Source organism: Schistocerca serialis, chromosome 4, assembly GCF_023864345.2.
Source record: "Schistocerca serialis cubense isolate TAMUIC-IGC-003099 chromosome 4, iqSchSeri2.2, whole genome shotgun sequence".
NCBI lineage: Eukaryota > Metazoa > Arthropoda > Insecta > Orthoptera > Acrididae > Schistocerca > Schistocerca serialis.
In genome coordinates this window covers 771015931-771030263 of record NC_064641.1, presented here as the reverse complement: position 1 = coordinate 771030263, position 14333 = coordinate 771015931, and the positions used below count along the sequence as shown (strand labels likewise).

General features: G+C 42.4%; 1 protein-coding gene across 1 annotated transcript in view; it reads left to right on the top strand.

The window, feature by feature from the left end:
* The window catches only part of LOC126473332 (protein Skeletor, isoforms D/E-like), a 337232-nt gene extending 331487 nt beyond the window's left edge, over nucleotides 1-5745 (top strand). The window contains exon 14 of the mRNA XM_050100317.1: nucleotides 957-5745. Within this exon, the coding sequence (XP_049956274.1) occupies nucleotides 957-3890 (2934 nt within the window). The 3' untranslated portion in view covers nucleotides 3891-5745. The remainder of the gene's footprint in view (nucleotides 1-956) is intronic.
* Nucleotides 5746-14333: the final 8588 nt, after the last annotated feature.

Below are 14333 nucleotides of genomic sequence, written 5' to 3'. Positions count from 1 at the left end.
CAGTATGGCGGTGACGAATATACGCTTCCAATGTGCGTTCACCGCGATGTCGCCAAACACGGATGCGACCATCATGATGCTGTAAACAGAACCTGGATTCATCCGAAAAAATGACGTTTTGTCATTCGTACACCCAGGTTCGTCGTTGAGTACGCCATCGCAGGCGCCCCTGTCTGTGACGCAGCGTCAAGTGTAACGGCAGCCATGGTCTCCGAGTTGATAGTCCATGCTGCTGCAAACGTCGTCGAACTGTTCGTGCTGGTGGTTGTTGTCTTGCAAACGTCCCCATCTGTTGACTCAGGGATCGAGACGTGGCTGCACGATCCGTTACAGCCATGCGGATAAGATGCCTGTCATCTCCACTGCTAGTGATATGAGGCCGTTGGGATTCAGCACGGCGTTCCGTATTGCATCCTGAACCCACCGATTCCATATTGTCATTGGATCTCGACCAACGCGAGCAGCAATGTCGCGATACGATAAACCGCAATCGCCATAGGCTACAATCCGACCTTTATCAAAGTCGGAAACGTGATGGTACGCATTTCTCCTCCGTACACGAGGCATCACAACAACGTTTCACCAGGCAACGCCGGTCAATTGCTGTTTGTGTATGAGAAATCGGTTTAAAACTTTCCTCATGTCGCACGTTGTAGGTGTCGCCACCGGCGGCCAACCTTGTGTGAATGCTCTGAAAAGCTAATCATTTGCATACCGCAGCCTCTTTTTCCTGTCGGTTAAATTTCGCGTCTGTAGCACGTCATCTTCGTGGTGTAGCAATTTTAATGGCCAGTAGTGTATCTCTGGAGTAACCCCAGATATGACTTTGGTTTCAATTACTTCGCACTGCAACTGTTCTGACAAGAAATCAGGAATCCAGTAATATGTAGTTGAAATTATGCCGTGATATTGTCCATTAGGAAAATGACGCACAATTTTCGTCCTTCTTTTTTCAGTGTTTCACTCATCGATACCTGGGTTGGAAGATAAACGTCCTGGACAGGTGCGACGCCAGCGGTAGCGCTAGCGAGCCGGTGGCTGCGAGCGTCAACCGCGGGCCCCAAGATCCTCCCGCTTACGACGACTCTGAGGAGGGCGAACTGCAGCCCGGGGCCAGCATCCGCGTCTCCACCAGGGTCAAGCCGAACGGCGTCTTCTACCACAACAGCAAGACTGCGAGTGACGGAAAAGGAGACGCGTTCGAAGTATTCTACGGTAACACCCAAGACAACGTGACACCCTACGCGTATTCCACAATTGGGAAGGATGATGAAGATGATGATGAAGACGAGAGGCACATCTCGTCAGACATCGACGAATTCGCCGCGTCCCCAGGTAAAAATCCTTTAGCCGCACCATCACAGCAGGCCAGTGTCGAATTTCATCGGGAATCGGAGAAACTGGGTACAAAATCTGAACAACACGCTGGTGAAGGAGCAGACGCGAAAACTGACAAAACTAAAGGCGACGATGCCACGAGGGGCGCGGAAACGGACGTATCCCGCTGGAAAGAGAGCTACCACTCCAGTCACGGAGAACTGACGCCTGTCGATCCAATGAGGAGGCCGGTGATCCACGCAACCACTCCTTACTCATTGGCCGCCCACACCGACCGCGGGGCGGAAGTTTCTTCCCAAGCACCACTGAGAACGCAGGACACCCTGCAGGAGCTGAAACACGAACCGGTTCCTCCGACAGGTACTGTGCGACAGTCGGAAACACCCAAACCGGGAAATGGAGACGGAACGGGTCCCAAAATTGAATCTGCTGGAGCCAACCTAGACGGACAATCCTCTACAGAACTGACTACCGCAAAACAGACAATTCCGGCCTCAAAACTGCCAACAAGTGGGCTGTACACGCAAGCGATAAGTTACAGACCTCAACAGATGCACCTTTCGTTTCGAAGACCCGTCCCTCACCATTCCCCGCCCCATATGCACAGGCCCTTAATCCCAGCTGCAATGAGGAAGCCGTACATATCAACAGTAGCGCCGCAAAATTATGCACTCGGTATGAAGAAACATTATTACAGGACGCCAAACATGGGCACATATAGACCATTAGTAAGTTCCTCTGTATACCAGAGGCCGTTAACTTTATATCCTAGCAGTCCGAGAACCATACCATCTATGACGACTTACCAAAGACAGACAACATTCTCACAGAGAAATGTGCAGCGAGTAACTGCAACTCCAACTAACAGATTGGAGAATGTGACCAAACTGCCGTCATTGGTGGCGCAGCGAGTCGCACCCAAAGTTACGCCCCCTGCAGTACATGTAGTCTCAGCTAACAAACCGCAATCACAGGAGAACGCCGAAAGCAAATCACCTGCAACATTCGCGTCGGCAGCGACACAGGGCGGAGATGAACCGTCGGCATTGATGCCTGCAGCTGTAAACACGGGTTTCCACCCCGAATCTGTTATTGTGGAAGGCGGCTTTAAGCCCATAACACAGAAAAACGCAGCTGCTCAAGACAGATCATCTGCCGAAAGCGAAACTCTCGCGGAATCTTCTGAAAGGCTAGACGCGGAATTGCTGTCTGATGTAGTTGCAGAATCTTCGGAAGAGAGCAAGAATGAAAACCCATTTAAAGGTCAGAGACCAGAACTGTTCGAACCAATGTTTATTCCTTCCCCTCCTGATAGAATAATTAACAGCAATACTTCAAACGTGAATCTCAAAAAACCTGTTTCGCTGCCAGACGATCTAATACCACCGGCAGCCAGCATCCATCACAGAAACAGTGGCCAACCTCTACGAAGCCCACCACATTTATTCGCAAATAGACCTAGACCAGGTAATGTCCGTAGACCGTTGTATCCTAACAACAATGCTGGGACATTTAGAGTTCCACCTCGAGGTAACGTCCCCTCTTTCAGGCACCAGCAAAAGTCTGAAGAATCTCAAGATGAAACACCAATGGCTGCTGAACGTTTAGATACATATTATCTACCTCCAGTTGAATATAAAGCTAGTTCTGTAAGAAATCATCAGCCAAGTATATCGCCCAGTATCGACGCCACAATTGCTCCCGGTACAGTAGTAACATACGACGGGAAGTCCGTGGTAGATGCGTCTCTAGCGTCCTCTATTTCTAACCCTCCTGGAGAATCCTCATCCAATTATCGGAGTCCCTCTGGCACTGCTGCCCTTATTAGAGAGCTACCACAGTTTGGGCCATTTCGTGGAGAAATTCCTCCACCTGTACCTGCTGTAGTGCAGACAGAAAACATACCACAACTCAGAATTCAGAATCAAAAGCGGGCACAAACCTTACCACTGCATTTTTCTCCTGGTGATTCACAACGCTCAGCTGGTGAACAGAAAACGAATTATCCAGGCTCTCATTCGGCTCGAAGCACACGGCTGTCTTTGGTCAGACAGGTAGAAAGTACGGATGAGGCTTCTTCAGATCTCACGCCAGAAGCCTCAGAGATAAAAGAATTCTTAATTCCCGTAAAAACAAGAAAATTTAAAACCGCAAAGAAAGTGGCAATACCATTTGCTGAGAGCACAGATGAACTTAGTGGCTTCAAAAGTGAGGAAATGGTTTCAACAGACAAAACAGTCTCGAGTAAGGACATTAGTCAGCACACCGAACCTACACAACAAATAAATCAAACTAGTTTTGTGCCAAGGGTAAATCCACACAACACCTCCAGAGGGCTCAGTCGGAACAAACGCTCACCTGTTCCACATCACGAACCAGGTCATCATGTTAGTGATAAGCATGATGACCAGGAAGAAGACAGGCAACACATACATGTAGAGGACATGCGAGTTAGCAACAGGGGTAAAGCTGTAAATGGTTCTCCATATACGGTCCACAGAGAAAGCATGGCATTAATACTGTGTCTGGTAGCCACTTTTGTTTGGTTGTAATGTAAATATATGCCTTCTGTGCTCCTTTTAACAGTTGAGTCAGGGTAAACAGAGAACTGTTAAGTGATCTTCTGTTATGTTTTCTTCATTTTAAAAGTGATTACCATCCTTGTCAAACAATTGTGTAGTACTGACAGAAGAAACTATTAGAAGTTCCTAGCAGAGTCAGCAACAGCACAGAGTGATGTATTATCATTGCAAATTTAATAAACATGTACTCTACCACGTCTGAGCTCAAAATCACAACAAATTGTTTTCATGAGTATTATGAAGTATTAAGAAAAAAGTTCGCTAATCATTCAGTTGCTTGAAATTACATACTGAACCATTGTGTACTGCCACATTATCATTTTGAAATTCAAGTGCACTTTTGATGTAATTTTAAACCATATTTATTACACATTTCATCCTCAGCATTTATTTATTATAATTCATTTTACAATTTCATGCAAATGTTATGGAGGTAGTTACAAGTGACAATACATACGTACTAAGTATTATGCATGCTAACAATAAATTTGGAAATTCACCTTTCAATGTACATCACACAAACAAATTCAGCTATTTATTAAGCATCAACTATATTTCTCAAGGAAACCTAGAGCAATTCATTATGTATATCTCAAACTTGTCATTCCATTCCAGTTAAAACATAGATGCCTGAATGGAAGTATAATACTTAATACATGCATTTATTAAAATTCTGATCAAATTAAACAGTAGTACTCTTTATATGTGTAGCGTTGTTATTTTTTAATCATTGTGATCATCATGTTTATTCTTATTACTTAGAAATTAATGAAGTATACTCGCCAATGATTTGTTTCTCAATGTATCATTACAAATGTCCACATTTTCACCACTCTGCACATCAACTATAGTAATAGTATCAATGACATATGTACTATATCACATTATATCAGCAGGAGCTCATACAAAAATATCTGCTCAAAATATTTCACATTTAGTTAACTCATTTTATAAGCTAAGTTTTCTTTATTCTTTTTTTACATTTTGAAGATTAAATAAGAAATAAAAGTCATAATTATAAATAACTAAGCCAGTTATTATTAATTATACTATGACATGCTGTAATTTATTGATTTCATTGCGGTCAGAAGAAAGTAATACTTAATGCTCGTTCAGTATTGTTGTTTGTTCATTCTTCATTATGTACCATTCTGACCATATATTCTGAGCTAGACTGCAGAAATGTTGCCTTGATTTCATATTTATATTGGTGACCAAACTGCTCATTTCTTATTCTGCCTTGTGCAAATATAAATGTTTGTAAACATTACTATGACTGAAAACTGACAGTGTTATTCTTCAAAATACAAAAAATTAATACTGATAGCAAAGTAACATACCTAAAAGTTGTTACTGCTGTTCAGATTTGTAAGTCTTTACTATTCTTTACAAATAGAACAATGCAACTGGAGCACCTAAAAAAAGATTCAAAAACAGCAATTTCATTTATATTGCATTAAAATGGGTTCCAGGAATCTAAAATTTCCATCTACTTCAATTTTTCCTCATAAACGGTAAAAATAACATTTACTCTATCTGACAGGTTGTTCAGAACTGTGGAAGTCTCTCCTCAAGTAATTTTACTAATAGAGAAAGAGCTATTTTTCGTTTATACTGGATTATAATGAAACCAATTTTGAAATGTACATATAATTAATTTCTTGTTTTTTTTTTATACAATGTCTAGTAGTAAGTCTCTACTTTCTTGTTCCAAGAATCATATTTTTGTACTTTTCAGAACTTGATATCAGTATATCCTTAAAGTAGATTTTATTTTTGATACAGTGTACAAATTATAACTGCCAAACTGAACTGTTAACATATATGCATCAAATATATCAAATTATTGTAAATATTCTGATGTAAAATAGGAAATAAAAGTAAATTAAATCAGCACAAAATGATTTAAAGAATTCCTGTTTAGGTGTTAAGATTCAGTGCTACACATCAAACACAAGACAGGTAATTGCATTACTCATCTATAAGCCAAAATTGTGTGCACCTTGCGCTGAATACATTGGACAATACTATTCCTTACTCTTTCATTTTTTATGATAGCAGACGTAATAGCAATACAAATCAAAGGGAAAGAACTTTCAGGGTTTCAGAACAGTGGGTATCAATGAAGTAACCCGGAATGGAAGCAAAGCAGCTGTCTTCAAGATGCTTTAACTACATATATTAGACTACACTCACATGCAACTGAATTAGGCACAAATACCTACTATCATATAGCATCCCTCTTTGTTTTGGTGAGAAAGTGATGCATCATGGCATGGTCACCAAGTAACACAAAAAGCATGGAGAAATCTTCGATTGTCAATTAACGATTTCTCAGGCTCAGAGGGTGATGAGAGCTGAGACCAAGGTATGCATATCTCACTTAGTATTCAAGTGGGACTGAGGTCAGGTGACACAGGTAGCCAATCGAGCATCCTCAAACCATTCTGCCAAAATTCTGGAATTAATGGGTAGTGCACAATCGTCCTAAATGTCCATGTCACATTCAGGGTAGTACAGAAAAACATACAGAAGCACATGAAGAGACAGATGGTTCTGTATCATTCACTGACGAGGCATAATGGCTGATATTCCAGAGACCCATTTTATCCCTTGTAAACACCTCCCACATGACAAAAAAATCCACCATCTCGCTGATGGTGCCCTATTCCAATCATTGGTATTCAAGGTGCAACAAACAGAGGGATGCATGCAAAGCTGTGTTTTTTCGGCTCACAGCAGGGACATGTCATGAATGGTATAGCTGCTCACCAGTTATTGTAATTCACCTTTTTATGGAAGAGTGATCTGCTGCACAGTAGACCAACTATCCACTATTACAAGACACACAGCGAAAGATAACTCCTGTCATCACAGTGTTGCTCCTTAAGCCCATTAGATGAGACTAGAGGCAGTTGTTTCTCGTAATTCAATGTACTCACGGCACATCTTCATCAGGGCAGCACATAACATTCTAAGGATATTATTGGCTTTCATTACAGCTTCTTCTAGGAGAAGAGGTTAAATGCTTTTTAAATATTGTTCACTTTTCGTGGCGATAGTATAACAATAATCATTTATAAGAGCAGCACGCTATATGTGCTGATGTGTATCCAGAAACCACACAATATTACTTATACGAACAGCTTATAGGGATAAAGTACAGAGGCAACTGAAAAAGAAGATTAAAGTGTGTTATCCACCCTACAAGGATGAATGATTATGGATTCATTTATATCACACATAGAGCTGGAAAATATTGGCTGCTTTACTGATTTGAAAATGGATGGAATAGTACTCCTGACAGCAAACAGCTACCAATGAGAAATGTCTCACGTTTCATCAATGCGTTAGAAATGGTATTAGCAAACTTATGAAAATTTAACTGGAAAGTCATTACCTGCGGAGACTATAATATTGATATTCTGTCAGCGAGAAATACTGTAGATCAGTTATAGTCATTTAATGTCCACTTCCGGAGAATTTCGATCAGCACATATCCTAATGACGTTTTAATGGCATGGGTGGAACAGCTATTGAATAATTGTTTTAGACCAAAATAATTTCAGTGATTTTAATATAAAAACAGTGAACTGTGCTGTCCGCCGAATTCCAGAATAAAGGTAGGAACAGATGTTCAATTGGCATCTGAAGTGTTACAAGCAGTTACTGAAGATGATAGAGCTTTACTGTCCGCCGACTTGCGGAATAGATAGTTACCTGATAATGATGGCCAAATGTTGACAATAAAACACTCCGATCAACTAGCACAGCATAATAAAAGAAAAACACAATAAAATAGCATCGTAACCATTTGCTTTTACAGTTCCATAGTTTATGATTATTTTCAACTGTCCTCGAGTATTTATTTGGGCAGTGTTGTTCATATTTTGCAACGTTTCAGCAAGCCAACTTCGTACCATCTGTTGATGACAAAAGTTGCTTACCAAAATAGCCCAAAATCTGAATAATCTGCCCAGCTGAATACCAAAGAACAATTCAAAGAATCATAAATTATCAGGCAGTCACAATGCTCAGATGGAACTCACAGGAAGAAGGCGCTGAAGAGATCTATTCGTAGAAAGTAAATAGGGAAAATGAAAAATTTTGCTTATCCATAAATATAGTCTTGAATTGCATTTTCTCCTAAAATAGATACGGATGAAATTCAACACAATCAAGCAAAAGAATGGATAAAACCTTCAGGTATTTTAGTATTACGCTCTATGGCAGGAGTGCTCAAATTAATTTTTTGTAAATGCAGAAACTAAATTACGACCAGCATGGTGCTGTCAGTCGCTAGCTTCCATTCGTGACACACCAGGGGAGTAGCAAGTCACATATTTAGCTTTTCTGTGTGTTTTTATAATCCAATTCTTAAATTTTTGCTTATTTGTTTACGTAAGAGGTGTAGTCTCACGGTTTGTTGTTGTTGTGGTCTTCAGTCCAGAGACTGGTTTGATGCAGCTCTCCATGCTACTCTATCCTGTGCAAGGTTCTTCATATCCCAGTACCCACTGCAACCTACATCCTTTTGAATCTGTTTAGTGTATTCATCTGTTGCTCTCCCTCTACGATTTTTACCCTCCACGCTGCCCTCCAATACTAAATTGGAGATCTCTTGATGCCTCAGAATGTGCCCTACTAACCGATCCCTCCTTCTAATCAAGTTGTGCTACAAATTTCTCTTCTCTCCAATTATATTCAATACCTCCTCATTAGTTATGTGATCTAGCCGTATATTCCTCACGTTTATAACTTCGTAATGTACATATGTTTACCCAGCCTGTGCTGCAGTTGTCCTTTGTTTTGAACAGCGAGGTAGAGTTGGAAAGAGCTCATTCAGGTGCTAGCTTCCGTTTGTGACACACCAGGAGAGTAAAAAATTACGTAGTTAGCTTATTCTGTGTGGTTCTGTACTGTAATTCTTAAATTAGTAGTAGTAGGATGGATAGGGTGAGTGCATGCTGAGCGGAGTCACAGGGGCTGGCTGCTTTTCGTGAACAACTGAAGACAGTGTTCGACACAGTCTTCAGAGTGTAGTGGCGCTAGAGAACCTGGCGCATTCCATGAAACATCTCCAGTTGTTGCTTGTTTTACCCAAGGGCTCTACGACCGAGAAACATCTCAACATACCCGACGCAGTGTACCTGTGCTCACTGCAGAGTGAATGTTTGGTTGTCAATGTGGTGACTGGTTGTCTGACCTTGCCCAATCACCCTATGTTTGGACAAGTGGCTGCTTCTTCAGCAGGGTCCAAGCAGGCACACAGGGAGAGGGCCGGGCTAGATATCAGGTGCTCCATTGTTATGTATGTTGTGGAACCTTTTAGGGAAATAGTGTCCAGTTTTGGAAAGGTATCCAGTGTGCACTCAACTTGTCTGCTGGGAGAACTCATCAGAGATTTCTGCCTTCGACTATCGAGAGTGCAGGGTGTAGTCATCTGAAAGTTGTGGTTCATGTCGGCACCAATGACGCCTGTCGGTTCCGAGGTCATCCTCAGTTCATACGAGCAGCTGGCAGAAGCAGGGAAGCCTGCTGGCCTTCTTCGCAGGGAGCAAGCGGAGCTCACAATGGGCAGCATAGTACCCAGAGTTGATCTGTTTCCTTTAGTTTGGAGCAGTGTGGAGGATCTCAACCAGAGGCTCCAACAATTCTGCAAGAGCCTTAGCTGCAGATTTCTAGACTTGCTTTATGGAGTAGAGAATTGTAGGACTTCCCTTGATATGTCATGGATGCGCTACACACAGGAAGCAGTTACTCAGGTAACAGAGTACTTGTGGAGTGCATATACAAGCTTTGAAGGCCAGGTGATAGTTTGAGGTTCTCTGATGAGCACTTGCCATTCTAAACATCAAGAGAAATCAAATCACGTACAAAGTAAAGGCACTTCGACTGTCAAAATTTTAACAGTAAACTGCCGAAGCATCCGTAACAAAGTTTCTGAATTTCCTTTGCTCCAGGAATGTTGTCGCACTCAGAGCATTCTCAGAACCGATAACTGGACGAAACCTGAAGTACAATTCTTCGAAATATTTTAACAAGGCATTGAAAGCATATCGAAAAGATATATTAGGCGCTGTAGGAGGAGGAGTGTTAATTGCAGTCGACAAAAATATTGTTTCTACCAAGGTCGAAATTGAATATGACTGTAAAGTTTGTGAGGTGCCGGGGCAAGCAGTGTATTTAACACTAAATTCTTCTAGAAACTACATATGTAAATGATGCTCTAAGCCCCCCCTTTTCTAACTCCGACTTTTGCTGTTGCACATGGATTAAAAAATATACGCGAACTGACTGTAATCAACCCTGCAAGTGGAGTAGAAAAGAGTTTGGCACCTGCAATAATTTAATTTGATAAATAAGTTAAATAAAGGAAGGTTTCATTAACGTAGTGAGAAATGATGGGTTGCTCTACCGATTAACAGAATGAAAGTTCTGTCCAAAATAACAATATGATTTATTAAGACTAAACACAAAATAATAAACAAAAACACATGAAACATTTATAATGCATCAAATTGGCTCAAATTGGGTACTCAAACAAACGCTGTGAAGGTGAAGTTGTCCCTAAACTAGATTGTGAGGTTTAAGACGAAGTGGTATGTGGAGCCAATTCCTTGCCACTCAAATCTTAAGAGAGACACACAGCTAACCCAACATTAATTGCTGCTACTCAAGACAGAACAAAGTTAGAAAAAGACGAATAGGCGCGCTCTTCTGAGCTCTGATTATCACCTAGGAAAATCCCTATCTGCCGGTGCTGCGGACATACATTACCAAACTGTCTTCTTAACTGCCAGAACACGATCTGGCGTACCGGAGGCGATGGCTGGTTGCTTCGACGTCCTTGACCGAAAGGCGAGAGCCGACTACCCTAGAGCACCCGTACATGCCGAACACCGAACATTCACGCCCCCACGACAGTGGCCGTGGTTAAACGTTCCAATCAGCTACTCGAAAACCGGCGGAAAATTCCACTCTATTTCCGGAGCACTACCATTCCACCAATGGAGATTCTTGGCGCCAATTTCTGCGCCGATATTGCTATGTCACGGAGCTATGCCCTGAGCAAGCCAATCACAGTTACTATACGGCAGAAAACGCAGTAATTTGCGCGCCAAGGCTGCTTGGGAACACAAGTCATTCCCACGCCTCGCTGGTAGCCCGCCAGAAAGTGTTTTAGCTAAGTTTCTGCGAAGTAACGGAACCTCTAGCCCAGCCGCTACTTCAGGCCCCTGCGGGCGTGTCTCTTGACAATGTCGCCGTCTGGAAAGCATTCACTCGACTCCCTCACACCCGTCGGCTTAACCCTCTCGAGATCAGCGGAGCCCGCCTGTCACCGGACCACCTGGGCGACGAGAGACGCTGCGTGGGAAGTCCGCGTGTGAAGGAATAGCAACTTTTCACCGCATGCAATTAGAGAGGAGAATCGTAAGATAGAAATGTGAGAGGGGCTCATGCCACCTCTCATTGCCCCTACGCCATTTTAGATTGTAATTGGTGAGCGGTTGGCTCACTTAGGAGCAAGGTAGTGAGTCAATCGCCCAAGAACAATCTTGCAAACTGACTCCACATGCCGCACTCTATAAAGAAAATAACTGCAACTGAAAAATGCAGCTCATAGAGGGAGGATTATTTACGATGTAGCCAACTTCACCTTCTTAATATGGAACTCTAACACTCACATCACACATCCATATCCAGGGAGCCCCTTCCAAACACCGATTCACACAGACATTCATGCTCTAAATATGGCCCGGGCATGTGAGCCAAATATGGAGCAGTTTATTCTTTACAATCAGAGTTGGAGTGCTCCGCAATTAAATGCCCAAGATGTTACAACAATTTGTATCATTAAACTAACCTGAACTCACTCACACAAGACACTATTTAAGTTAACAATCTCTTTGTGAGCTTTCTGAATCTAATTACAACCTCCGATTCATTCTGTCTCCCTGCAGCAAGAATAACCTTTACAAAATGTTCCCTGAACTGATGGTCCATTCACAATGACAGTGGTGGTATCTGCTTCAGTTTATGGGGACTTCAGGCACACTGTTGGCATACACACAACAATAAATACAAAATACAAAGAAAACAACATGGTGTGGAGAACAATACTGTAATTTGAAATTTGTGCGCCCTACTCTTTCACTTACATAAGAATTACAGTGTAAAACACAAACACATATAAGGTATAACATACATTACAAAAACAACACTAGAGAAAGAAATTTAAGAAAAAAAAGGGTTCATGGGGCATCAAGTTGTGCGTGCACATTGTACAATGTTCAGGACTGTGCTGAGAATGAGGCACTAAATCACATTGTTATAAATATTCGAAGCACTTCACAAATTCCACAGTACTGACATCACATAGGGCTAAACGCCGGGTGTATCTACGTTGTTGCAACAGCAATAGGGTGTGCTGGAGCATCTGTAGTACTCTGTTGAGATTGCAGCAAGACCCACGGATATGATCACGGCAGTACGGTAGGAAGACACAGTGATAGGTTCTCCTCACGTCGATTAATTGTCTCTGAGGTCTACTTGTTGGGATACATCACTAGTCTAGGTCTCTTCCCTCGCTGGACAGTACTTTACGTTTCCCAATATTGCAGTTCGACGAGGGATGATGGCACGTGGAGTGACTCCACAAGTGTGTGAGGTCATCCATACAGGATCGAACTAGTAGCGACGAGTGCTATAACTGCTCTCTAATAGAGAGGAGAAGTTAGAAATGAGACAATTCATTTGTTAGAGTTTGTGGCACGATACTGCTTTGTGTATGCAGATTGGCCAATGAGTTGTATAAACCCAAACAGGTGAGTGTATAGCGTCCCTTTCTGTCCTGAGGCACATGAGACGCCAGTTATGACACCATATGTTATCTTCTTTGTGTACTCACGACAACGTGGTCTGCCGCAAGGAATCCCTCCAAACGGCTGCCGCGTCCGGAGAGCTAGCTGGCTGTCACGTGTGGGTCACGTGTCAGTGTCAACGGCCAGCCTCACTTTCGCTTGTGGCCCGGCGAGGGCTGTCTGCCACCTTATCCCTCAGGTATACGGCCCAGTGACTGTCAGCTTGTAGGACCGGACGCTCTCGCGCCCTTCACGTCAGGTGGCGCGCTGACGCTCTCCTTGCAGGTAGCCGATGACCTCTTGTTTTTGCTCCGCCTGGCCTCTGCATTGCCACGATTCCCGTCATCTGCACAGTTCTGACAAAAATCTTATGCCTAACTTTTTCCCATGACCTTCTATGTTATAATAAATTTACATAACGATACATTGATGGTCTGTCATTTCAGACACTCTTATTTTAATTTTATAGTTATCAATCTACGGCTGTCACTATAACCAAATCTTGGTGTATCTAAGCTAGACATGGAAATAATCGATCATGATATTTGTGTAGAGACCGATCTCACTACTGTACACGGATGAACAATTAAATGTGCGGCCCCGCACTTATATTACTGTTACTTATATAGAGCGACAGTAGACATGCTCAAGAGTTAACTACCAACTGCCAACGATCTACATTCTATGTCTTTTGAATAAATTAGGTGATTATGCAGGTGGAAGTTTTACTGAGTTATAAAGAACATGCAACTATTCTACATTCGCTCGCCCGTCGTCCCTCCACTTGGGGTCTGTGGTTTGGTGACCTGAAACATAGCATCCCAACAGGCGCGCGCCAAACACTTATGGTAGAAAACCCCCACAATATTAAGGATCTAGCTATCGTTAAATCCTAAAGTTTAACTTATCCTAGTATATAGTACTCTCATTTTTTCTATTTTTATTTATTTATTTATTTATTTTTATTTTTTTACCTTATACAATAGTCTTACATAATTCCTGTTACGTTGAGATGTCTCGCTGCTCGCCGCTATTGACGACAGTGATGTGCGCGCCGTACGACATGGCCTCCGAGTTCTCACTACGCCTCACTGAAACTCCGGAGACTGGGTTAGCCATGGCTATAAAAGACAATAAATTTATAGTTGAACTTAATTTTGTATGTGATGCAGTTTTAGCAATGAAAGCGCACTTTTCCAGAGGCAATGTAATATGACCAAGCCAAGACTGGTTCCTGTTGGGGATTCAGTCGCCCACCACTCGCCAGCTACACAGTATGTCACGAATATCCAAGTATAAGTCCCTGGTTATTCATCTGTGACAGTCGCAAGCAGCATGCTAAATCCCCAACCAGCACATTGGCATGGTATGCTTTATGCCCGCATTTCTACCGTGTAGGGCACCATTGGAGTCAAACGCTCACAGGTTCACCCCGACTTGCAAGACAACAATGCTGGCGCATCACTGTAAAAACTATACTACCCATATTCATCCTCGAAATCACGCAATATACCACAATCTTGCAGTGCACTGTTGCGTGCCTGCAAGC